General features: G+C 45.6%; 1 protein-coding gene across 5 annotated transcripts in view; it reads right to left on the bottom strand.

Moving 5' to 3' along the window:
* Positions 1 to 27,337, bottom strand: part of nlgn1 (neuroligin 1) — a 345,371-nt gene that overhangs the window by 207,979 nt on the left and 110,055 nt on the right. The window contains exon 1 of one of the 5 annotated variants that reach the window (XM_061780582.1): positions 23,596 to 26,561. The exons of the other annotated variants lie outside the window; for them this stretch is intronic. Within the exon in view, the coding sequence (XP_061636566.1) occupies positions 23,596 to 23,635 (40 nt within the window). The 5' untranslated portion in view covers positions 23,636 to 26,561. Of the gene's footprint in view, positions 1 to 23,595; positions 26,562 to 27,337 lie in introns of those variants that run through there. 5 annotated transcript variants of the gene reach the window in all.

The following is a 27,337-nucleotide window of genomic DNA, read 5'->3' as shown; positions in this document are numbered from 1 at the left end:
TAAAATGGAAAAATAACACTCAAAGGCGGTCCAGCCCCCCTTTTGGTCATGAAGGTGGCAGGAAGGAAGGAGGGGTAAACCACCCCCTTTTTGTCTTGCTCTGGCCATAAAAAGGGCTGTGATCTTGGGTCAGCTTTTTGTCTCACCCGACCAACTTGTCGACGACGGGCCCAGGCAGGATGCCCACCTCACCAAGAGGTGAGGAGGACACATCGGACCATCCCCGGCTGCAAGCGCTCCGAGCTGCCCTGTTTGGGGGCCTGAGCTCACCCCCAGGGGACGGAAGCGGACACAACGCGCCCGCGCCGAACGTCTCACGAGCAGAGACACCCGAGAGACGTCCTGCCTGGAAATTTCTTGGTCTCCTTTTTTTTCTTCCTATTTTCCGTCAAATCCGCCTGCTCCCGGTGCGGACGGGGCCGGCTGAACACTCGGGAGCTTGACACGGCTGCCTCAAGACACGTAAATCCAACATTGCGGTCTACTAAAAGTACAGATTACTGCATATTTTGGTTTAAATTAAAGAAAACAGGAATCTCCAGCTATATGCATTCACGACACGCTCATTTTTTATCTCACATCACAAGTCAGTTTCCTTTGCCAATGTTCGTCTGTACTTTGCTTGTTTTGTGTTTTTCTGCGTTCTTTCCCCATGTATGTCATTGAATTTTCCATAAAATTCACTACCTGCATTGTTGTGTGTGTTTGGGTTCAGAGGAAAAAAACCTCAACGTCTCGAACTCTTATCAAAGTTTCTGAAGTGTAGCAACCTTCAGATTACGAGCCCGATAAAAAGGTTTTCTCGTCGCTTCTCCTAAATTTTATCCACATAAAAAGCGATGTTGTGCCCCTCTTATATATAAAATAGCTAGATTTATAACACTGTAATTTAAAATTCCGATAAACCGGAAGGGGCGGCACGGTGACCCACTGATTAGCACATCTGTCTCAAAGTTCTGAGGACCGGGTTTCAAATCCCGGCCCCACCTGTGTGGAGTTTGCATGTTCTCCCGTGCCTGCGTGGGTTTTCTCTGGGCACTCCGATTTTCTCCCACATCCCAAAAACATGAATGATAGGTTGATTGACGACTCTAAATTGCCCTTAAGTGTGAATGTCTGCGCGAATGGTTGCTTGTTTATATGTGCCCTGCGATTGGCTGGTGACCAGTTCAGGGTGTACCCCGCCTCTTGCCTGGAGATTGCTGGGATAGGCTCCAGCACGCGCCCGACCCTCGTGAGGATAAGCGGAACGGAAGATGAATGAATGAATAAACCGAAAGAGACGCAGGCGTTGCTTCCAGCTCATTCTTTCCATCCATCCATCCATCCATCCATTTTCTACCGCTTATTCGGGTCAGGTCACGGGGACAGTAGCTTTAGCAGGGACGCCCAGACTTCCCTCTCCCCAGCCACTTCATCCAGCTCTTCTGGGGGGATCCCAAGGCGTTCCCAGGCCAGCCGAAGGATGTAGTGTCTCCAGCGTGCCCTGGATCGTCCCCGGGGTCTCCTCCCAGTGAGACGTGCCCGGAACACCTCACCAGGGAGGCGTCCAGGAGGCATCCGAATCAGATGCCCCAGCCACCTCATCTGGCTCCTCTCGATGTGAAGGAGCAACGGCTCTACTCTGAGATCCTCCCGGATGACTGGGCTTCTCACCCTATCTCTAAGGGAGAGCCCGGACACCCTGTGGAGGAAACTCATTGCGGCCGATTGTATCCGGGATCTCGTTCTTTCGGTCACGACCCACAGCTCGTGACCATAGGTGAGGATAGGAACATAGGTAAATTGAGAGCTTCGCCTTTCGGCTTAGCTCCTTCTTTACCACAATGGACCGATACAAAGTCCGCATTACTGCAGATGCTGCACTGATCCGCCTGTCGATCTCCCGTTCCATTCTTCCCTCACTTGTGAACAAGACCCCCAAGATACTTGAACTCTCCACTTGGGGCAGGATCTCATCCTCGACCTGGAGAGGGCACGCCACCCTTTTCCGACTGAGGACCATGCTCTCAGATTTGGAGGTGCTGATTCTCATCCCAGCCGCTTCATACTCGACTGCGAACTGCTCCAGTGAGAGTTGGAGGTCACGGCTTGATGAACCCAACAGAACAACATCATCTGCAAAAAGCAGAGCCAACCAAACCGGACCCCCTGAGGCCGTCAAAAATGCTGGCCTTGAAGTCCTCAATGATAACATCGCACAACTTATGAGTGATGCTGAACACAAAACCTTAAAAGTTAAAAATCTCGCTTGAACGCTTGGCTGCATGGTGCTGAACTTGGTGGCCCAACTCAAATGGAGCGACCGCGAGGACGCTCTAGTGAAACGCAGACTGGAAGCTGAACAGCATAAACAAGTCCAGTTAACTGCACAATTAAAAGACACCACCGCACACTTAAAATCGGCGGAAGCCCGCCTCCTTGACGTTGCAATGCAATACGATGATGTGGAGAGTCGGATAGCTGACCTCACTGCTGCAGCTGAGACTGCACAGTTGCCGTCTAAAGACAGCGGCGAATTAAACTATGACTATGCTAAACCAACCCAAGCCCCTGCCTCCAGCGAATTAACTTCCGGAGGTCAGCATAACCAGCTACAAGACGCTTATGCCGACATTGTCCACTTAAAAGCTAAATTGGTAGAATTAGCCGACTGCCCGTCTAATGACCAAGTGCTTGAATTACGGGCTGACATTCAGCGAGCAAGCGTCCGGTGACATTCAGCGGCTCACCGAATGCAAACACTCAAAGCGGAACGCTCCAAAGAGATGGAACAGTCCTATGGGCTCAAGACACAAATGGTAATCCGGGAAATGGAGCTGTGCCGCCTCCAGCAACAGTGCTCTAAAAGACCTAGACAAAGTTGCGCACAACATCCCGAGGTTTAAACCGAAGCCAAACGGGTCACACGACACAGCCGCGTACCTTAGAGACCTCGAATTTCACCTTAAACGATTGCCTTCTGCTACTACGGACGAAAGACTGTACCTTATCAAAGTTACATCTAGCCGAGAAGTCAGCAGCTTAATTGAACGACAACCGGCTCATGTGCTGGCCGATTACCCGGCCCTCTGCCAAGAATTGTCTCAAGAATTTGATGATCCAGAGGCCTCAACCGACTTATCTGCAGCCCTCACAGTTAAACAGGGGAGACTTGAGACAACCCAAGCTTATTACTGCCGGTTGTGTAAAGCGTACTTTGGAAATTTAAATGAGCCGAATATGGAAGAGGACAAAAATTTCAAAACACTGTCGAAAATCTACATTCTAACACCAGCTGTTAAACCCAACAATTAAAAGAATTCGTTTAACCCATACAACCAATCTCGGCCCGTGCACAACAATGGTCCTCGTAACCAACAACGCCAATCTAATGATAAATCAAAATCATGGAATGACCGCAGCTGTAATTCGCGCCAAACTGACATGTCGAAACAGGGTACACGTATCGACCAGCCTAAATCTGCCTCGTCCAACCGAGACCCTAAAACGACTAGTGACAACCGGGAAATGGGCTCCCGAACCAACAGCTCCCAAAAGGAATTTAGTGCCGTGGCAGAAGAAATACTTGAGGTGCTCCGCAGCCTGTCCGAAGACAAAAAGTGGGACACATCATTATGAGTAGGCCTGACTGAGTCGAACAGGGCCACAGAGGACACGATAGGTCAACCAGGTAACCGCCGTCGTTCTCCTAATGACCTGCCAAGGGCCTCCGCGACCCCGGCCGAGTCTACGACGACTTCACCTCGCCATAACCTTAGCAGAGCACTTTGTGATGACCAATCCCTAAACCCCTCTCCTAATCATCCGACTAGACCCAGGAGAGGCCCCTGACTCGCGTGACATCACGCTACTAAATAACGTTGTGCCATTCCGACAGCTATTGGGTGAACTAACCGCAAAAGGTACTTCCCGAAAGTTCTATTTAACCGTTACACTTGAGCATGAACTTGTCCGAGAAGCTCTGATTGACCCCGCAGCAGACATCACTGTTATGTCCCACGCTGTGTTCAATCAACTTGTGACATTGCTACAAGCCGGTGGCCACGCCCTTCAACTGCAACGCTGCGCACTAACTATCCGTGCATTTTCAGTGACTAATACCGAGCTAAACACCTTAACTATGCTCCACTGAACAATTGGCCCTACGACGTTAGTCCATCCGGTCTACGTGTCTCCAATTGAAACCGTCCCCCTGCTCATCGGCCAAAACCTGCTCTGCCACTTTGAGCCATTAATTGATTACAAAAATCTTCAGCTGTGGGCGCAGGTGGAACAGGCATTACCACCACCAACTCGGGAACTGTCCTCAGGCCGGTGCCTGGTGTTGGACCACTTGGAGGACGGCGACCTGTCAGGCCGCACTCCTTCAAGTTACGACACCCCCATTGACGACACCGCCGAATCCCCTGTAGCCACCTCGCCACTGCTGAACGGACTCAGAGAACTTGACACATTTCTCTGCCATCTTGTCCAACCACCGCACGAAGAGCGCTACGGCCCCAATGTTGCTGGTGGAATTAATTTGCATGACTGCCCATCGGACGACGTCATCCTGGCCTTGTGGGCTGACAAATCGGCAATCTCTCAGGCACTGTTTGACACCCTACGACTTAAGCATCCTGACCTTCAATTAACACTGAAAACCTTTCGCTTTTCCGTCAACACCGTGCCGCCATCTGCCGTCACTGCAGTGGGTGTACGCGCCGTGAACCTGCAATGGAACCATCGCTCGTTAACTCACTGCTTCCTAGTCGTCCCCAATTTGCTGCATAAAACTTATGTTGCCGCAGATTTACTTGTCCGACTGGCCCTTCAAGTTGACACTATTAACAGTGTTTTGTGGTTCCGCGCTAATAGCAAGGGACCAGTAGCTCCGGCCCCAAAAGGATGCTAAATCGAAGCAACTTTGGATCCCGGGGTCGGACTTAAAACACACACCTAATGTGTTCGTCCGCTTCGAACCACAAGAAGTGTATTTGAAACACATAGGGACGTCCACCGAAACCAGCTTCGTAGGAGCCACGTGGTCTCGCAACGCTATCCACCATGCCGCCTTTGACACCACACACATGCTCCAACAATTAGAAAAATTCGCCGTCACTCAGGCCGACCTCAGCGGAATGCCCAGACGTTCAAAGCGTTTTGTAGGGGGCCTACTCATGGCTGCCGTCTCCCTCGGCACATTGTTTGGCATAGGAACCTCCACGGTTAACGCCATCAGCTTAAACACGGTTAAGATACAAATTGGGGAGTTCCAAACTGAAAATCCTAGCTTGCAACGCAGCATGGAGAGACAAACCGCCAACCTCCAATCGTTAGGCGAGACACTCAAGGGCACTATCCTTGTCCTCAACACTCGGTGTCATCCTGAACCAAACTAGACAGAGCATAAGTAAACTGCTGTCAGTGGTCCAAACGGATTATGCTCACACACGGATTGTTACCACATTGATGAATCACATGCTACGTGAAATATTTTCGTCCATAGACAACTTAGCAACGGGTAGAATCCCTCCATACTTGGTTCCCCTGAGCTTAATCAAAAGCATCCTTTCTAAAGCGCTAGCAAGCCCCATTAGCGCAGTCCAAGCCCACTTGGCTTTTTCTCTCAGGAGTTCCACTGTCCTGTATGTCAACCCTGAGTTCCGAGATGTAGCCTTCCTTGTTACTCTTCCAATTATCGAATCCCACAACATCTATCGCCGAAAAGACGTAATTAATGTTGGCATCTATCGCTGAAAAGACGTAATTAACGTTGGCATCTGGCAAAGCGACACATAAGAATCAGTACTCCGGCGGTAGTCGCCTATCACTATAGTAATCCTGAAATCCTGATCTGTATCTGGCGCCAAATTTGCACATGTGCATCCTCACCAAAGACATCCATTATCTGTGTCCCAGTAAGCCGTAGCGGATAAGATTTGTGGCCTGAAGCCCATGAAGGATGGGTCGCGGTGTAGAGCAGAATCTACACCTCGCTACCAGGTTACTATTACTCACGCGGAATTTGTTGGGTCCAAGTGGCTAGTCAACACAGCAGCCCGAAGCGCAACGCGGAGTTACGACCACCACGACACCACGAGACTCGCCCTGCCAAATCAAACCATGTGGCTCGACGTCCCCAAAGATGTCATTTTGCATATTGAGGACGTTGCCCTCTACCAGCTGCCAACCGAAAGATTTCTAACTTTTTCGGACAGTACAAACTAGAAGTTGATTCTGAGACGCTAAAACAGATTCAGTTTGAAGGAACTCAGGCGATTGACATCACCCACATTGACAACACTATAATCACAGAGGACAGAACACCCGAGCTCCCGCTCATGCAGTCCTGGTCCACAGCAGATAACATCTTAATTGCCTTGGTCAGTCTCGGTTAAGTAACTCCCTATTTTAAATAATGTATTATTTATTCATATGTTGTAATATTTTTCCAATTTTTTTTGTGTATGTTCCAGGATTAAAGGAGCAAGTCTATTCTACCAAATCAACGACTTTGGAAGAACTTGAAGGGCGAATACGAGAAGTTATGTCTTCCATCCCACAAGAGTTCCTCGTGAAATCAATTAATGCGGTTCCCAGGCGGCTTGAGAAACTGGTGGTTAATGCTGGCGCTCATATCGAATTTTAAATAAAACTCCATGCAATACATTTTCTTCTCATGTTAATTTCTTGAAAGAAATTAATTACAAGTACTTAAAAATAGGGAATTACTTTTCAATCACCCTGTATAACTGCAGTATATAATATACACATTAATTAAATCTAAATATTGTATATATTAACATATTTTTATTTTGTTGGTAAAAAAATTACTTGAAAGGACTCAAAACTCCACATGGAAGACTTTGACTTGTCTTGACTTGAGATTTGACTCGGGACTTGCCTGTCTCGACTTGGGACTTGAGTCGGGACTTGAGGGCAAAGACTTGACACTTACTTGTGACTTGGCAACCAATGACTTGTTCCCACCTCTGGTAGTTTTTGTTCGTTTTCCCGCAGGTTTTTTGAGAAAAAGACAGCTTCAAATCATATATCGTGCAGTTCTATCCCCGTCCATCCAACGTTATCATTCATATGATCTACCTCCAAAACAGTATTATTGCTGCAGCAATAATGTATGCTTACAATAGCAAAACTGTCCATTGAGAAATTGTCTGTTCAATAATTCAACAGTATTTACTGTATTATCATATTTTTTATTTATAATATTAGAAATTGGATACGGTGGCACGGTGGACGACTGGTTAGAGCATCTGCCTCACAGTTCTGACGACCGGGGTACAATCCCTGGCCCCGCCTGTGTGGAGTTTGCATGTTCTCCCCGTGCCTGCGTGGGTTTTCTCCGGGCACTCCGGTTTCCTCCCACATCCCAAAAACATGCATGGTAGGTTAATTGACAACTGTAAATTGCCCGTAGGTGTGAATGTGAGTGTGAATGGTTGTTTGTTTGTATGTGCCGTGCGATTGGCTGGCAACCAGTTCAGGGTGTACCCCGCCTCCTGCCCGATGATAGCTGGGATAGGCTCCAGCATTGCCGCGACCCTAGTGAGGAGAAGCGGCTCAGAAAATGGATGGATGGATGGATGGAAATTGGATACTGCCTTCTAACAGTGATTTCTTTGCTTGGATACAAAAATTCAAGTCATAAACGCAGGGGCACTCTTAATGGCATAAGGATCCTGAGTTTCTTTTCCTCCGCTTAGTGATATTGTAGGATGATTTATTTTTCAGAGCAGCCTCTGTAATGTTTTCATTTGAAATGTGGACATTTCATTTGAAGAGAGGGAAGTATGTCAGATTTATTTTTGCATTGATATCTGTATTTGTATGGACCTATTTCATTTTTGGAACTATTGCAATGTATTGGCAGAGGGATATGTTGTAATGGTGAGTCGGAATCGTTATTCTATCTCCGGGTGTTGTTCTTTCACCCACAACCTTCGACTTTGGATAAACACTCACTACTATACCACTAATATGCTTAAATAATTTGGCGGATCACATCTTCGAGGGGGAGCGGTGGTGGTGGGCCGCAGAAGGCCGGCTAGTGGGGCTCCCTGGTGGCGGCCGGAATGCGGCGCCGCGAAGTGGAGGTCCACTGGGTTAGCGTTTGCTGGGACAGAGGCCGGCGCAAACAACAAGGCTCCTCTCAGCCAATCGATTGCGACGCGACGCTCAGACCGGCATAGCAGCTACGCTGTAGCCTTGGGAGGGACTTGGGGCACAGAGTTATTTTTGCATCCCTCCCAACACAGCCTTTTGGTCATGTGGGCCAGTCAGCTAATCAGTGTATTTTTTGTGACATACACACATGGTCACAAGGGTTACCCGTCCAATCAGGTGTGTTTATACTCTTAAGGAGGAAGTGGAGCGCTGTAGTTTGGCTGTAGCAGCTAAGCAGTGTGGCTGCATACAGCAGGCCCAAAATAACATTTTAAACACAACAACTCATTATTTTATACCGACACAAGACCACAGCGATATTGAGGCACTTTTAATTTCGCAATATTGCGGTATCCTGAATATTGTTATATCCCTAATTATGAATTATGTAACATAAAAAGATCTGCTTTCAGATTTCTTATCTAAGCTTATCACTTTTTGAATTTGGAACTAAATCTCAAGCATTTTTAAAAAAATTTCAATATCTGAATTTAATTTTGCCATGGCACTGCCAACATCTTTATCTGTCCCTTTGTATTAAAGGAACCTGTGTTTTAAAATCACCTATTAACTCTCGAGGTTCCATGCGTGTTCGTTTTCGTGAAAGAACTACAATTATAACGACGTGTTAAAAACCAACCAATTTATTCCTGACAGAGGAGTCTATACATTTTTCAGAGCTCTGGGTCAGCAGCTACGCTTATCCTCGCCTCAGCAGAGACAGCGTAGACTGAACAACGCTATCTATTCGTGCCCCAGACTTATACATGTTTCAAAGAGGAAGTATGGAATCGTCTTCGTCTGATTGATCCAGGGACCATTGATGTCATCGTTGCTATGCAGAATGATGGCCATTTGCCGCTGGCGCCAGACGCCGTCACCACATTCTTGCTTCTCAAGTTTACAGCAACACTTTGTAGCCACTTGTTATCTCCGATAGATGTTCCCTGTGGCCTCCACATGCACCCTGCTGGGAGCTTTCCAGCAGCACACCCCCACACCCTTAACTGATTTCCATTTTATCCTCCCTGCAATAAAGCACCAATGTTTACGCACAGACGAGTTACACAATAAAACCAGACATCACATTAATCCCCCTTCTGATCTCTGCTAATCAGACATCAACACCCTCTAAATATGCAGTCTAGTACGGTATAATACTCAAACTAAATACAGGAGAGGATTTAAAGGCGTCATTCAACGGACCGAGCGCGCTCATGGTCTCCACGTCCTCTTTAAGGGGCAGCAGCAGAAATTGGCCGTGGGGGTCCTTCCCCTCAAAGGCCTTGAGAACAATCCGGAGGATAAGACTGCTTTCATGGCTCTGTTTCCCACTCGTTCTTCTTTTTAGTCCAGTACATCTTTTAGACCCGAGTGCGGACATGACTGCGTTATCTAGTACATAGTAGACCCCAGACTATAATAACACATTATACCATAGTTACTGTATCTATATTGTTAAAGCCAACTTCCATATATCTGCCACTGAGGAATTATAAATTCTGCAGGGGTGTTAATAGATGTGTCATAATTATTTCCCCTCCATCATATCGTACTCAGCGTCATTGTGACGCTTATGTACTTGCTACCATATCATGTGAAATTCCTGGACACCATTGCATTAGACATTCCTATATTGGTCATACTCTGCAAAAGATGCTCCTGCCAAAGGGTTGGACTACATAATTCCTAAATAAATAAAGGGATGGATGGATGGATAAAAGGGACAAGTCGGCAATTGTCACCAAACATTGATATGATTCTACAATTCATTATTTACGCTTCACAAAAGTGTGAATGGCAATAGACCAAGAATCACATAACAATCAGCGTTTAGTCAGCAATCCAACAACCTGCAATACAACAACACTGTCAAGCTGCATCCTCCTGGGCGTCCTGAAAAATAATCACAAATCAGAGTCTTCCCCTCTTCATCATGTACACAGTCACAAAGGTCAGTCATTCAACAGTCTGTGTAGACCGTACACTCTTGTCAGTCACACTGTACTCGGTAACTAAAGGTTTGAAGTCCTAATAAAGGGTCATAGCACAAGAGTACTTAATTCGAACTCAGGCTCCCAACATCCTGGGATGCTATATTAAATACTGAGACTTACTCTTGCACGTGACATCCCCACAAACACTTCTGTTAGCCGGCTCCATTGGTGTTCCATTTCTGCTTTGAATCTCTTTTCTCCATATATATATAATATAATGGTTAACCAGTGCTTTGATGACAGACGGCGCGTCCTCTTATGCGCAAGGATAGGCTTCGGCCCATCCAGAAAAAGTGTCGACATTAATAGGCACCTTTTTCCTTGAACTGGGACCACCATGTCGGTTTAGTCCATTACTACTACATCATTCGGGCATCGGACTATCTCAGTGTGTTGCAGTTCCCTCTTCATTGTAGGGCCAACACTGAAATTCTGACATATATCACAAAAAACACAAAACTCTTTAACTGACGCAGAAGATCAGGGTGCCACCTGAAGCGCAGCTTGTACAGCATTGACACATAACTCTCATGTGTCGGGGCGTGTGCTTCCTCAACCACTAACCGCATGAACTTTCCTGTAGGTAACACCAGTTTCCTAGGGCCTCTCGTCGGGCCAAACCACAGCCTCTCCTTGTCGTCATACTCAGCATCTTTCTTTTGCCACTTACATTTGTCTTCCTCTGGCACCGCCTCTTGGAGGTCGCGCACTACATCAACAGTTACTGCAGGGAGAAAGTCAATCAACTGATCCTGTAACAACATAGTTACCTTCAGCATCCGTTTGATAGCCTGCTACTTTTTTTAGCCGCGGCATCAGCCACACCATTAATAAATAGTAACACTCTGACCTTCAGATAACTCCAGTGCCCTGCACATGGCCAGCAGTTCTGCAGCTTGAGCGGAGGGTCTCACAAAATCATTTGTGGACCAAAGCGTTTGGAAGTCATAATTTGGGTCTCCGCCATGTCTTCAGCGGCCTCTTGTTTACAGGGATACTACGGCACGTTAACAAAAGCAATCGGGTCTACCTCGAACGTTACCAGAGTCACGGATACACATAGAACCCCATCTGCAGACCCCTCGGACCACAGTGAGTCCGGCAGCGAGTTCAACAGCTGTACGGCATCCTCATGGTCCGAGACCTCTCTGCCATGGAATAGCGCCAGTGTCACATCTCCACCACCCCCTCGTCCACCGCGGCACCCTGAATACAAAAACATTCAGTACTAGGAGAGTACAACACTTTGGGTATTTGACCTTGTTGCCAATCATTTGCCAAATGGCATTTGCTTACCATGGGTCCCAGTTCTCGGGCTTCATGACCTAGTGCAAGTGCAAGTGAAATGTGTGGAAAAGATGTCGAACTCATCATAAACCACTCACTCTGCTCTGGTGTCAAGGTGGTGGCAGCTGCCACACCTTGCTTCCCTATGTAAATACCTGTACTATTGAGCATCCAGTTTTCATCCTGTATTGACTCAAAGGCTTCTCTGTAAACCAATCGTCATTTTTATCATAATACAGAGTACGGTGTGAGATGGAGGGGATCGATCGGAGGGCTGTAGGAGGCAAGAGAGTCAATCCAGGGCTTCCACCGCAGGAAGGCCAACTAGACGCCGCCTCTTGCCTTTGTTTCTGGTTTAAGTCAGGCCCAATATATGTCAGCGGTCGCTTCCGGAAGTTCATGTTGCACCATGTTCCATCCGGCGGACAATTTTCGTCCAAAGTTTATCACGGTCCCATCTGGGAACCGTATCGTCAGTACGTCCGGGCTGCAAAGGATGGTAGCCATTGTTTTGATAAGCAGATCTGTGCCCATCAGGTTCACTGGAGCTCCCCTTTCATCAGGACAAACTGATCTTCATGTGTCTGTCCAGCAATTTCAGTCTTTAATGATGTCGAAATCGGCAGACTCATGGGCACCCCTGCAAAGTTCATTAAGGTGGTCGTCTTCCCTGAGTGTTTGGGTGTGGGAACTGGTAAACATACAGGCGAATATGTGGCACCTGTGTACACTAGCATGTGGATGTCCGTCTTGTCCACCTGGCTCCGGGCCCATTGGGTGTTCGGACCAGTCCTCATCGCAGTAGAACTGGCTAGATGGCTGTTGTTGCTGTGGAGCCTGCTGCGGATGCTGTTGCCAGGGTGCCGGGCCGTGTCCACCTCTGCCGCGTGGAGCTCTGTAGCCTCCTCTTTGAGGTGGGGCCCCTCCGGGTCCACTGGAGGTCTCTGTTGCATCAGTGGGGGAGCATTACATTGACGATACCAGTGTCTATGCTAACCGCAGTTGAAGCATGCTTGGTCTGGTGAAGGATGGAGAGCGTTTCTCCTGCCCCCGTTGTGTATCCCCTACCACAACTCCCACCTCATCCCCCCGTTGACCCCTGCGCCATCCACATCTGCTTTTCTGCTTCCATTTTTTTGTTCTTTTTTCCTTCTTGTTTTTTGTCAGTAGCCACTTTTCAGGCCTGGGCCAACTGTAACTACAAAAGTTGTTCCTGCATGTCCTCTACCTCATCTGATGATTTGTGGTGTCTGTCGACAAAAAGTTTTAAATGGTAAGACACATGACGATTAAAGTAGCTATCTCCCCCTTTCATCAGGTCAGGGTCTATAATAAGTTCAACCCTAACTTCAGATGGCAATGTGTCAAGCAAAGCAATTCTATAAATAACATTTGCCTCCCTAAGATGGGAGGGATGTGACCCTGTCTTATCTGTCCAAATACTTATGCAATTTTCAAAATGAGAACTGGGATCCATGAGAGGTTTGAAGTCCGGGAGCTTCGGCACCGTTGGCGAGGAGGACGGGAACATGTCACGCATGACCGCAAACACTAGAGGAGCAAAAGGGGCAAATAAAATTTCAGGTTTGACATTATTCAGACCAGACCGTGTCAAAATATCATCCGATTGATGAACCGAAATGCAACAGGCGCGACACAATCTCACTATGTCACCACACGCCAGGCTCATGTCGTCCGTTTACTTTTTCAGCGCCTGGATCCACATTTCACCGCCAGCAGCCAGTCCGGGCAGCCGTTTCTGTAAAAACTCAAGATCTTTTAAAGACAATTCTTGGTATAGTAACCCACCTTGTTGACTGGGGGCTCATCCGGGATTGATGGGAGTTTTGGTGTCTTGGTCTGTCATTTGAGCAGCTCCCTTGACCGGCAAAGCCGGGATAAAGGGAAGTCACTGGGCTTTTGGGAAGGTTCGTAATTGGATTTAGTGGGTCAATTTGTTGCTCTTTTTCGCCGAACAGCTGCCATGGCAGTGGACACCACACAAATCTCGTGTACATTTCTCCTCAATTTTTCATTCTCTTCTATTTTCTTATTCAAATCTCTTTTCTCCATCCACCCTGCACTGTCCAACTTTTCCTTTTTCCACTTTGCCCACACACTTCTAAATTCTGCTTGTTTCTTTCAATGCCAGACAACAACTGACCTTCTATTTCAATTGACAAATCCTCCAATGACTTCTGGTAATCACTCTGATACATACCGCATTCATTATCTCTCCACTCGATTGTCTAATTCACACCCCAGGGTTTTGGTGGCACACTTGTCTTATTCTAAATTGGTTTTTGGGGTCCCAAAATCCCCAACGTCTACCGAAACGTCACAGAATGAAACCGCGTCCGATTTCAAGTCAGTCTACGACGGGGCTAGTAGGCACCTCGTTACCCTACTTTTCCCAGGTCATCTGTTACCCTGGTCTGTCAGGACATCTGTTACCCTGACCAGTCAGGCCCCTTGTTACCCTGACTTCCGATTAACACAACAATAACAACACAATGTCCTAGTAACTATTGACAATGAAACAACTGTACCACAAATCTCCCAAATTTCACAATTTCCAATGTGCAGAATTTGTGATATAATCAATCAGGTTTCTGCTCACCTCTTTCTGTCAGTCCACCGGGGAGATTGCAGTCCAACTGAATCCCTGTCCACTCCTCTGTCCTTTTATCTAATCTCCTTCCAGGATCACGTACGGGGTCACCATTTAAAGGAACCTGTGTTTTAAAATCACCTATTAACTCTCGAGGTTCCATGCGTGTTCGTTTTCATGAAAGAACTACAATTATAACGACGTGTTAAAAGCCAAACAATTTATTCCTGACAGAGGAGTCAGTTTTTCAGAGCTGTGGGTCAGCAGCTATGCTTATCCTAGCCTCAGCAGAGACAGCGTAGATTGAACAACGTTATCTATTCCTGCCCCAGACTTATACAATGTTTCAAAGAGGAAGTATGGAATCGTCTTCGTCTGATTGGTCCAGGGTCCATTGACGTCAACGTTGCTATGCAGAATGATGGCCATTTGCCGCTGGCGCCAGACGGCATCTCCACATTCTTGCTTCTCATAAGGTTTACAGCAACGCTTTGTAGCCACTTGTTATCTCCGACAGATGTTCCCTGTGGCCTCCACATGCACCTTGCTGGGAGCTTTCAAGCATCACACCCCCACACCCTTATCTGATTTCCATTGTATCCTCCCTGCAATAAAGCACCAATGTTTACGCACAGACGAGTTACACAATAAAACCATTTATCGCATTAGTATTTTCATGCCTGGCATTGAATGATGTGCACCAGTGTTGTTTATGAGTTGAGAGTACTTTTCTACACCTTTATCAAAAGTCTCAGATGCTGGTCAAGTCTCAGAAGCATTGTCTTTCAGCACCATCTACACAGAAGGAAAGTGCAACTGTTCTTCATTTACATTTCTCTGTAAATGTTTCAAAGAGGATGATGGTAGTTTAGAAATATCTGGAGGGATATAATATCCTGGAGGATCTGTGAGGTGAGAAGATTAATGTTGATGATTTAGGGTTGGAAAACCCGTGCACAAAATAGATGGTTTGGTAACCCCACTCTGTGATAAAAGGATAATTTGTTGGTTTGTTGTCCAGTCACGGTTTTATAACAGTCTCGGACCAAATTCTACAAAATTGGGTTTTGACGTCCCGCAAGAGACAAAATTAGGCTAGCTCACATAATAAAGTAATAGCGGTGAATTGCATGAGTTTTGAAAGCAGCATAAAACGGTTAGAAGTTCGAAGGCTCTTGAATATGATTGACTAATTGTCTAAAAACCAGCACCAATTGTTTTAAGCCCCCCAACGATTAAAATAAATAATTAGGTCCTTAAAGAACCCAAAAGGAGCAAATAGGGGGTTTGAAGTTCCAGATCTGTAAGACAGTGAGCAATTTAGATTATAATAGTGGGGTCCGTTTAGACAGCCCTATATAAAACTGATCACATTGTATATGTGTGTGTGCTTATATTATTAAAAATTGGCTGAATACAATGAGGAGGTGAATCGCAAAATGGCTGCCGCCTAGAATGACGAAAAAAGTAATTGGGGTGACGCTACATTCTAGGTAGCTACAAAAAGAATCGAAGAGTGCCCGTAAAACAAGGATGCAACCGAAATATTAGATTTGACCAAATGGGCAAAAATAGTCCCTACCGAAAAACAACTGTTGATCATTTTAGAAAGACAAAAACGACAATTGGAAACAACACAATCCACAATATTAGCCACTATATTCGGCAAAACAAAACATGAAAGAAAGAAAATAAACATTGGAGGATGAGGTGAAATTGACAAAGAAAGTAATAGGAGACATGTTGAAACATAATTGTGTCCCACGTGTCCTGTTCGGGAAGTTGCAAGTGGTGGGGGAAAGGCCCTCCCCCATCTCTCGGGACAAAGGCCCGCAAACCCTTTTACCACAGAAAACCACAGAAAGGGGAGGGGTGAGCCAACTCTCCCCCGTACCAACCTGGGCCATATGCCCAAGTCAGAGAACTACTGACTCAGACTGAAAATAAGGCAACAGCAGTAAATCAACAAGCGGTAATACATATATAAAGGAAAAGATGAGGAGTACGCAACATGTGAGGAGTTCTCCACCGTTGAGCCACCCGCAGGTGCCAACCAAGTCGTTGAAATGCATGCATTAATGAATGCTTGTCATCTTGCAAAGAGAAGTTGCCGATGTGGAAGAGAGCAAGTCAGGGTTGTCCCTTGGTTGTAAATATATAAATAATCTGTGGGTTCATGATGACGGCCGCATTGTGGGTCCTTATAGTTTTGACCATGTGATCGTGTTTTGTTTGTCCACCTAGGCAGAGGTCCAGATTAGGACGAACGATACAACTATAGGACCTATAACTGTATAAACAGAATGACAATAAAAACCTATATACAGTATACATTATTGATAATATACTATATGACTATAACACATATATTATATACATTGATACATGGGTTGTCATTTGATTACGGGCCTTTTTGTGTCCTTGATGTAAAATTTTAAGAAAAAATATATTTAAATAGATTTTTTTTCAATAACCAGCAGTGTGCGTGTTGTCTAAAATTTCATGTTAATATTAGTATATTTAGAATTTTTTTTTTGTGGTTTTATGGTGGTATTTTACAGTTTTCACCCTGTCCCTAGCACAGGGTTAGGATATATGAAGCTCTATCGTAAAAAATGCTAAAATGGTGTAACTTTTACCATAAATTCCTTAAAATATAATAGAATTAATGATTTCTCATCATATATACAAAACATTTCAAATTCTGTCTTTTATTTTTACTAAAATATGTCTGTCCCTTAAAGTTGCTGTCATTACCGCCACATTGACCATTTTCAGATCAATCGAGTTGATTCAAAATCTGATTATTTAATTCCCTGTGTCATTTTGTCTTGTCACTCAAGCACATGCTAGGGCAAAGAGAAGTCAGACATTTTGAGAACTGTTTTTTTTCCTCATTTGTATCCTTAAGTCACATAATATTTTTATTATAGTAGTAGACAAGATGGCGCCTACCATTGTGGTCGCCTCGGTTACGCCCTCTCTCGTATTGTTTTTGTTTTTGTGTTTTTCGTTCGTCTTTGGAGACATTACACGACTCACTTACACAAGGGGAGACTTGCTAACCATCAAGGAGGTTACCCCTGACTTTCTTTCACCAACCTTCGCAAATGCGCTAATTTTTTTCCCCGGAGTTACTCACCGGAGCAGTGACGGTGGTCTTAGGCGCATGGAGGCGGAGGCGACGCCAAAGAGGGAAGTGAGCCGGCATCCAGGTGAAACTCCGCAAGAGAGGATACAGATTGACGTTTCCGTCGATCCACCTCGCGAATCTACGCTCCCTACCCAACAAAATGGACTAGCTTCATCTTCTGATAAAGACCAGTAAAGACTTTGGACGTTCCGCCGCCATGTGCTTTACGGAGACTTGGCTTTGTGAGGCTGTACCCGATGGCGCCGTCATGCTTCCGGACATGGATTCATTGGGGAAAACAAAAAGCGGCGGGATATGCTTCTATATCAACGATAAATGGTGTACAGACGTCATGGAGCTCAGCACACACTGGAGCCCGCATTTGGAGTCGCTGTTTTTGAACTGTAAGCCATTCTACTCGCCGCGTGAATTTGCATCATTCATACTGGCTGGCGTGTACATTCCACCACAAGCTAACACGAACGCCGCACTGCTAATGCTCGCCGAACAAGTCAACAAAATTGAAAAAAAACACCCGGACTCACCCCTCATTATTCTCGGGGACTTTAACAAACCTAAACTCAACCACAAACTCCCTAAATACAAGCAGCACATCGACTGTCCTACCAGGAAAAATAATACTTTAGACCACTGCTATACTACGCTAAAAAACGCATACTGTGCCAAACCTCGTGCAGCACTGGGCTCGTCTGATCACTGCTTAATTCACTTAATACCGACATACAGGCAAGACCTTAAATGCGCAAAGCCTACAGTGAAAACAGTGAAAAAGTGGACCAATGAAGCAGAGATGGAACTTCAAAGCTGTTTGGACTGCACAGACTGGAGTGTCTTTGAAAATGCAGCTGGCAGCCTGGATGAATATACGGACACTGTCACATCCTCTATCAGTTTCTGTGAAGAGGTGTGTGTACCAACAAAGTCATTTCGCACATTAGACAACAACAAGCCGTGGTTCACTGCCAAACTTAAGCAGCTTCGCCAAGCTAAGGAGGACGCATATCAAAGCGGGGACAGGGCCCTGTATAATCGAGCTAGAAACCAGCTGACTAAAGAAATTAACATTGCAAAGAGGAACTATGCAGCAAAGTTGGAAAAACAGTTTATCACAAACGACTCTAAATCATGGTGGCACAGTGAACGACTGGTTACAGCGTCTGCCTCACAGTTCTGAGGACCGGGGTTCAATCCCCGGCCCTGCCTGTGTGGAGTTTCTCCCTGTGCCTGCATGGGTTTTCTCCGGGCACTCCGGTTTCCTCCCACATCCCAAAAACATGCGTGGTAGGTAAATTGATGACTCTAAACTGCCTGTAGGTGTGAATGTGAGTGAGAATGGTTGTTTGTCTGTATGTGCCCTGCGATTGGCTGACAACCAGTTCAGGGTGGACCCCGCCTCCTGTCCAAAGATAGCTGGGATAGGCTCCAGCACGCCCGCGACCCTAGTGAGGAGAAGCGGCTCAGAAAATGGATTGATGGATGGACTCTAAATCAGTCTGGCATGCATTCCAATCGCTGACAAATTACAAGCGACAATCCCCCCAAGCTGAGAACAATAGCACACTAGCCAACGACTTGAATACCTTCTCCTGCAGATTTGAAAAGGACACTTTCACACACCACACCCACCCAGCCGCACCACCGACCACTATCACACCACCGACTTCTGCGTTAACCATCAGCGAACAGGATGTGAGACGCATTTTCAAACAACAAAAGATTAACAAAGCGGCAGGCCCGGACAATGTGTCCCCATCCTGCCTCCGTCTGCGTAGACCAGCTCGCTCCAGTCTTCACACAGATATTCAATAGATCTCTAGAACTGTGCGAAGTACCATCCTGTTTCAAACGTTCCACCATCATAACAGTCCCCAAGCAACCTACAACCTCGGGTCTAAATGACGACAGGCCTGTCGCCTTGACATCTGTGGTCATGAAGTCCTTTGAACGCCTCGTGTTGGACTACGTCAAGAGTGTCACAGGTCCCCTGCTAGACCCCCTGCCGTTTGCCTACCGAGCGAACAGGTCTGCGGATGATGCAGTCAACATGGGACTGCACTTCATCCTAGAACACCTCGACAGTGCAGGGACCTCCATTGATCCTGTTCGTGGACTTCAGCTCAGCGTTCAACACCATTATCCCTGAACTCCTTTCCTCCAAGCTTCTCCAGGTCAGCGTCTCACCTGCTATCTGTCAGTGGATTTACTGCTTCCTGACGGGCAGGACACAGCAGGTGAGGCTGGGAGAGACCACCTCATCCACACGCAGCTACCATGGATTCTTAATCTCCGGTCATACACATTACCACACGACCTCATGCACTACACATATAATTACTTAATGCAAGAAGAAAAATCACAATTAATCAAGGAATATGGAAATTAATTGTGGTCTGCTGTAACTGAGTAATGGGATATTGCGGGACACACCTGTGGAGGACTTTAGGAGTCCATTTCACCTTGATGTCTCTGAAAACTAAGGTATGGTGAGTGCTGTGCTGTACCAGCACAGTCCTCAAGGGAGGAAGATCCTTTGTTACTACTCTGGATCTTTAGAACCTGCTAAAAAAGTCCAAAACACATGCATGAGAGGAGTGTCAGCAATTGCGAAAGCTCTGAGTGGCACATCTCATATAACAACGGGGACGACATACACATACATACCAACCATGCGGTACCATCATTCCTGAACAGTAAAAGATCGAACTCACTTAGATGTTGAGACAAACTAACCTACATTTCCCAAACAATAGACTAGCTAACTTAGCAGGCTTACTAGGAGACCATGATGACACAGTACACAATTGTGAGGCAGCCATCGAATAAGAATTGGCATAATCAATCAGAGTACAAAGCACACCACAGGAAAACCCAGACATGTCATTGTTTACATGGGCACAGTCATTTCGACCGAAACACAGGACATGTAGTCGCTTCATATGTAATCACAACACCGAACATAGGAGAAGAGAATGTGTTTTCAATCCTACAAGCAGAAAAACTACCACCACCGCACTTGGCAGAACGCCATCCGGTCCACCGGACATGTCAACTAGCGGAAGGTAAGACTGTAAACATATACACAGACTTGGCCTATGTCTGCAGGGCACTGCTTGTAGACATGGCTGCATGGCAAATAACTGATTTCCTGACCACCACAGGCACGCTAGTGAAATACCACCAATTGCTCTTCCAATTGGCAAAATCAGTAAAATTACCTAATACAGTCCCGCTCATCAAAGTACCAGGTAACTCCAAAGCTGATACATTTGAAGCACATGGTAACGCCAGTGCCAACTTAGCAGCCAAGCAGGCTGCTGACTATCAAACCACGCCTAGACCACAACTGGTGTGTAAAATAGTGGACAATTCACAAACACATAGTGGATCAGCAGAAACAAAAGAACTTCAAGCGACAGCTGCCCCAACTGAAAAACAACAGTGGAAAGAGAAAGAATCAGAATCATCTTTATTTTGCCAAGTATGTCCAAAAACACACAAGGAATTTGTCTCCGGTAGTTGGAGCCACTCTAGTACGACAACAGTCAGTCAATTGACAGAGAATACTTTTGAGACAAAGACATTGAGAAAAACACTGAGCAATAAAAGGTTGCTAGTGGAGCGAGGAGGAGGAGCACCTAAATCAGAGATATAAGGAATTTGGAGATTCCAGGAAGGGAAAAAGTGGCTAGTGACCTACTCCAAAATTTTGCGTTTCGAAACATGCTGAATCTACCAATCCGTTTGTTGGTGAAATTAATGAAATGAACTGTGTCCAAACCATTGATCTGTCAGCCCGCACTTCTGGCTCTCAATTGACCTTGGCGAGAGCCAACGTATGGTGGTTCTGTTGAGGTCAGGTTTTGTATGGATTCCTGGCCCCAAATTGGGCCGGGAAGTGTGCCTAGGTCTCATTTTTCTCACCTATACAGATATACAATGTGTCAGACCTGGACATTGCCAAACAGTTGTCCATCCCCCTGCCTACCTTCATAAGGAGGAAAAGCACCGTGGACCCCATGGCTGAGAGTCCTGTCCACATCAACGCCATAGGAGTCCCACGAGGCGTCCCGGATGAGTATAAATGAGTTGACCAAACTCCAGCATGTTTCGAGTCTATTTTCGTATGGATAACACCTAACAAAAAGATAGACCGCATAAACTACATACATTATAACGTTCAAAGGTTGACAAATTTTACACGTGATCTTCAAGGCGGTGCATGACCAATTGGCTGCCACCTCGTTAGTTGCCTATAAGAACAGGCTGGCACTCGACTCCATATTGGCAGAAAGAGGAGGCATGTGCTCCATGTTTGGCGAAAGCTGCTGCAAGTTCATTCCCAATAATACGGCCCCAGACGGGAGCCTCACCAAAATGCTTCACGGTCTGACAGCCGTATCCAATTTAAAGAACAATTGGGAATAACTAACCCGTTTAATGATCTAATCCATATATATCAAACTCAGGCCTAGTGGCCAAATTTGGCCCACGATGTAATTACATTTGGCCCACAAGCCCATATTAAATGTGTATTAGAGATGGCCCGCCAGTATATGCACATACGCCACTAATATTACAAATCCCAGAATACTTTGCTAGTGTGTTGGCCCATCAGTCTAGACCGACAAGCGCCCCTTCCCTTTCTGTTGCAGTCGTTAGCAACTATGCTACTGGTCTCCTCGAGCAAATTTACACTTGCCCTTCCCAAAAATGGCCAAATGAAAGATGGAAAACAGTTAAATTCCAAGACAAGTGGGACGCAGATTATCTGTTCACTGAAGTAAAAGACAGACCTGTTTGTCCTTTGCAGTGCAACGTGGCTGTAAAAATGAATATAACAATTGAATTAATGTTTTTTTTTAATGCCCTTTATCAACTCCTAGGCACGGACTGTTAATAGTTTGAGGTTTAGATTTTTATTGAAGGACATTCATTTTTTTGGGTTGTTTTGTTGTTGGCCTTTGAAAAAAGATTTACATAAAAAAGAAAGGTAGTTGGAGATAGATAAACAGAAGATATAGAGAGAATAATTCATGTTATCTATCCATCCATCCATCCATTTTCTGAGCCGCTTCTCCTCACTAGGGTCGCGGGCGTGCTGGAGCCTATCCCAGCTGTCATCGGGCAGGAGGCGGGGCACACCCTGAACTGGTTGCCAGCCAATCGCAGGACACCACTGTGAGGGCACCATTTGCACTCACAGTCATGCCTACGTGCAATTTAGAGTCTCCAATTAATGCATGTTTTTGGGATGTGGGAGAAAACCGGAGTGCCCGGAGAAAACCCACGCAGGCACGGGGAGAACATGCAAACTCCACACAGGAGGGGCCGGGGATTGAACCCGGGTCCTTAGAACTGTGAGGCTGACGCTCTAACCAGTCGGTCACCGTGCCGCCTCATGTTATCTATTTAAATACAAAACAACAAACAAATACCACTGATGGCCATCCATCCATCCAAACAAATACCACTGATGGCCATCCATCCATCCATTTTCTGAGCCGCTTCTCCTCACTAGGGTCGCGGGCGTGCTGGAGCCTATCCCAGCTATCATCGGGCAGGAGGCGCGGTACACCCTGAACTGGTGGCCAGCCAATAGCAGGGCACATACAAACAAACAATCATTCATACTCACAGTCATGCCAACAGGCAATTTAGAGTCTCCAATTAATGCATGTTTTTGGGATGTGGAAGGAAACCGGAGTCCCCGGAGAAAACCCACGCAGGCATGTGGAGAACATGCAAACTCCACACAGGAGGGGCCGGGGATTGAACCCAGGTCCTTAGAACTGTGAGGCTGACGCTCTAACCAGTCGTCCACCGTGCCGCATCATGTTATCTATTTAAATACAAAACAACAAACAAATACCACTGATGTCTTATCACAAATTTTATTTCTCGTGTTTATAATATTAAAGTTTGTTCATTCCAGATTCAGTGTTTAAGCAAAATTTTAAGTTTTTTGTCAATGATAAACTTTAATGCTACATTTCTGTAGAAAAGGGAAACATGCACATCACAGTGATTTTTCATTAAATATTGAGTTTGGCCCGCAACATTGTCCCAGTTTTTAATTTTGGCCCACCGTGAATTTGAGTTTGACACCCCTGATCTAACGGAAAGATGGTTTGGCAAATCGAAAGGGATAATTGGTAGTTCGATAATCTCAATTGGCACTTGTTTTGGCAAATCTTTTTCTGACAGAATAAGTAAGGAAGCAATCTTGTCTTTATGGGTTTTTATTACATTATATGTATTATAATTGGGGTTTTTGTGTTTTGCGGTTGTTGTTGTATTCCCTTCGTTAGGGCGCTAATCATCAGATGCATTGACCGAAACGTGAATCGTCTACAAAAGCCCCCCCCCCCCCCCCTTACCAGATGGTGGATAGGATGGAAGATCCTCAGGAGGAAACATCTGAGCTCAGGCTGGAGCTGGCGGCGTTGGATGTGGCGCACTACGAACTGGATTCGGTCAACATCTTTGCGCCTGATGTCGACGTAGGAATTTAATGTAGGGTCTACATTTCACGCTGTCACTGATGTTAACACATGGTACCACTGTTGCAGGGAAAGTTTATTGTTTAGACTGCTCATTGCGTATGTGGAGGTCCAAGGACCTTATGGACTTTTAAGGGGAGTTAGTCCCCACCATTCAGTTCAAAACATACTGTTAGATATTCCAAATTTAACACACACCCACTCACCGCACAGTGGCGGAGTTTAAGTCAAACCCGTTGGGGGCCGGGTACTTCGTGCTGGGTATGGAGGTTTACATATAGAATACATATAGATCATGCACAAACACCTAGGGGGAACAAGTCCCCACTTTTTTCCCCCCAATATGTATTGTTAGGTTTTTCCAACTGTCGCAAACACCTATTCATCGCCCAGTGCCGGAGTTTAAGTCAAACCTGTCGGGTCTAGGTACTTCAGTGTTACACATACAATTGTGAGGTGACCCGAATGGGCCACCTCAACAGGGGAAATAAATAGAAATAACTGGCTGCACGCTGACACAGCACTGCATATACTTTTTGTTTGATATATCCCATTACAGATATACATCCAGATCTTGTTCTAAACATATAGTTGCATTACACTTAGTCGCACCGACACAACAAACGCACAAAATATCATATCATCACAGGGTACATTGGGAAATTCATTCCGGGCACGCTCTCTGCACCCCGGAACCTTCTGTAACTCGGAGCGTTGTTGGAGTGTGACGTTCGATACAAGCAGAACTTTCAATATAGCAGATGTACTGATGTATCCCTGCCAATAGCCAACACGTTCATTCATAAAGTTAGACTAAATGGAGCACACTCTGTCTCTGAGTACCGCAATCTTGGGGCGCGGTGAGAGCTTCGGACTGAATTGCTGAACGTACCCGGACAACGGGGCGAAGCTAGGATTGGTCCGAGACTGCACAACGTCACGACAGGAAGCAGTCTTTGGCCACAAAAGACTACGATGAAAGTAGGGACGTACGGACGCTGTTCTGAGCCACGTGCGGGAGAGCCCAGTGCTCAACCTTCACCAACCTTATTGTTTGACTCTGTATTATCGAACCGGGTAATAGAGGTTTGAAGGGTCAGCAGGCTAAACCCAGGCCGTGACTTCTCTTTGTTCTCTTTTTATACCTCTAACATAACTAGAGTTTACACCGATCTGATCGGCCTTATCGGTATCGGCCGATAATTAGCATTTTTATGCTGATCAGCTTTAATGTCATAATTCGCCAATACAATCGTTGATCGGCTCCCCAAAAGACATTTACTCCACATCATCGTTCTGTACAGTATTTTCGAATCCAAAAGCTAGGTTATTTTGAGCCTCGTCGCAGCGTGTCTTTTGACGTAGTACTGTAAATATCTTACCACCAATAAAGTTATTTTTAACAAAAACATGTCGGCGGTGTGGGACAGACAACACGTAATGCCCAGATCAGACTACAAGACAAATTTGGTCTTTCACGATTGCACTATGTCAGACTACTGCAATAAAATATTGTATCATGATACCACCGCATCCCGCATTTTTACGATCAGTGGGCTTCATCTTGTCAACTCAACTGCGACAACAATAATGGATCGCATCGTGTGTTTATAAGAACAAAATGGGAAAAAATCTGTGTTGGCGGTCACCGGTGCTTGGGAGAGGATGTTCGTTTAAGGTTTGCTTGAGGTATGTTCACGTACTTTTAATACAACACGGCTCCCAAGCAGGCAACAAAACGTTATGTAGCCTAGCAGACTAGTGCTAGCATGAACTGTTGTAAGCAAACATACAGGCGTTCTGTCGAATCATGCGCTAAAGTTTTGGTGTGTGTGAATTAATTTAATTACAATAAAGTTAGCACCCATTATTTCTGTCATGTTGTAAAGTTGATTTGACCTGACTGATTAGAATACATGATCTGACTAGAGCAGTGATTTCCAACCTTTATGGAGCCAAGGCACATATTTTACAATTGAAAAATCTCACGGCACACCAACAAACAAAAATGTCCAAAATGTGGATACATTAATTACTGTATGTACTTCCTGCCATCTAATAGAAGGCCATTCATTTGTTCTGTCTGTCACTATGCCTCACTGGCATAAGTAGATGAACAAAGATACATTATTTATTGTAAATATAATTTTTTTGAGCAATTAAGTACACAAGTATACAGTAAATGAACAAGTCAGTTAAATAGACACATTGTTCCATCTTGTGATCGGATCGGTTATCGTTTTTTTAAACTCGGTGATCGGTCCCAAAAATGCTGATCGTGTAAAGCCTAAACATAACAGCAAAGGGTCGACCAATGTCATATTAAACTCGATGGATTAAGACTGAGATGTCACTTAAATTCATATCTGAGTCAAGATAGGTGAGCGAATACTTTTGGCAATATAGTGAAAACTGCGATGTTAAAAAATACAGGATAACAAATATGTAGCGTGAAAACCAGAACACATTTTTATTTTTACCTCTAGAAAAACTACGCTCAGTAGAGCGCAAAAGTGTACGGAGTCATTTGTATGAAGTCTACCTTATGCACTATAGTATTGAGCAATAGTCCAGCCAGACATGAAGTTAGAATTTCTTTTCAAACCCAGTTATACTGTAGAGTTATTAGCACATCCCTAATATTAATTATTAATGAATAATAAATAAAATAAATGAATAAATAAATCTTCTTCTTTTCCTTTCGGCTTGTCCCTTTAGGGGTCACCACAGCGCGTCATCCTTTTCCATGTAAGCCTATCTCCTGCATCCTCCTCTCGAACACCAACTGTCCTCATGTCTTCCCCCATGACATCCATCAACCTTCTCTTTGGTCTTCCTCTAGCTCTCTTGCCTGGCAGCTCCATCCTCATCATCCTTCTACCAATACACTCGCTATTTCTCCTCTGGACGTGTCCAAACCATCAAAGTCTGCTCTCTCTAACTTTGTCTCCAAAACATCGAACCTTGGCTGTCCCTCTGATGAGCTAATTTCTAATTTTATCCAACCTGGTCACTCCGAGAGCGAACCTCAACATCTTCATTTCCGCCACCTCCAGCTCTGCTTCCGGTTGTCTCTTCAGTGCCTCTGTCTCTAATCGGTACATCATGGCTGGCCTCACCACTGTGTTATAAACTTTGCCCTTCATCCGAGCAGAGACTCTTCTGTTACATAACACACCTGACACCTTCCTCCACCCATTCCAACCTGCTTGGACCTGTTTCTTCACTTCCTGAACACAGTCACCATTGCTCTGGACGGTTGACCACAAGTATTTAAAGTCATCCACCCTTGCTATCTCTTCTCCCTGTAGCCTCACTCTTCCCCCACCACCATCTTTCTGACTGTTCCTCCACCTGCTATCTGCTTTCACTGCAGATCACAATGTCATCTGCAAACATCATGGTGCACGGGGATTCCAGTCTAACCTCATCTGTCAGCCTATCCATCATCACTGCAAACAGGAAGGGGCTCAGGGCTGATCCCTGCTGCAGTACCACTACCACCTTAAATTCGTCTAATAATTGCCACTTCCTGGTCCACCACACTTTCCTCTACTACTCTCCTTTCTCTCTCATTTTCCTCATTCATCAACTCCTCAAAGTATTCTTTCCATCTAGC

This window comes from Phyllopteryx taeniolatus, chromosome 7 (assembly GCF_024500385.1).
Source record: "Phyllopteryx taeniolatus isolate TA_2022b chromosome 7, UOR_Ptae_1.2, whole genome shotgun sequence".
NCBI classification, from domain to species: domain Eukaryota; kingdom Metazoa; phylum Chordata; class Actinopteri; order Syngnathiformes; family Syngnathidae; genus Phyllopteryx; species Phyllopteryx taeniolatus.
The sequence above is the reverse complement of the archived record's forward strand: the minus strand, read 5'-3'. Positions and strand labels throughout refer to the sequence as shown.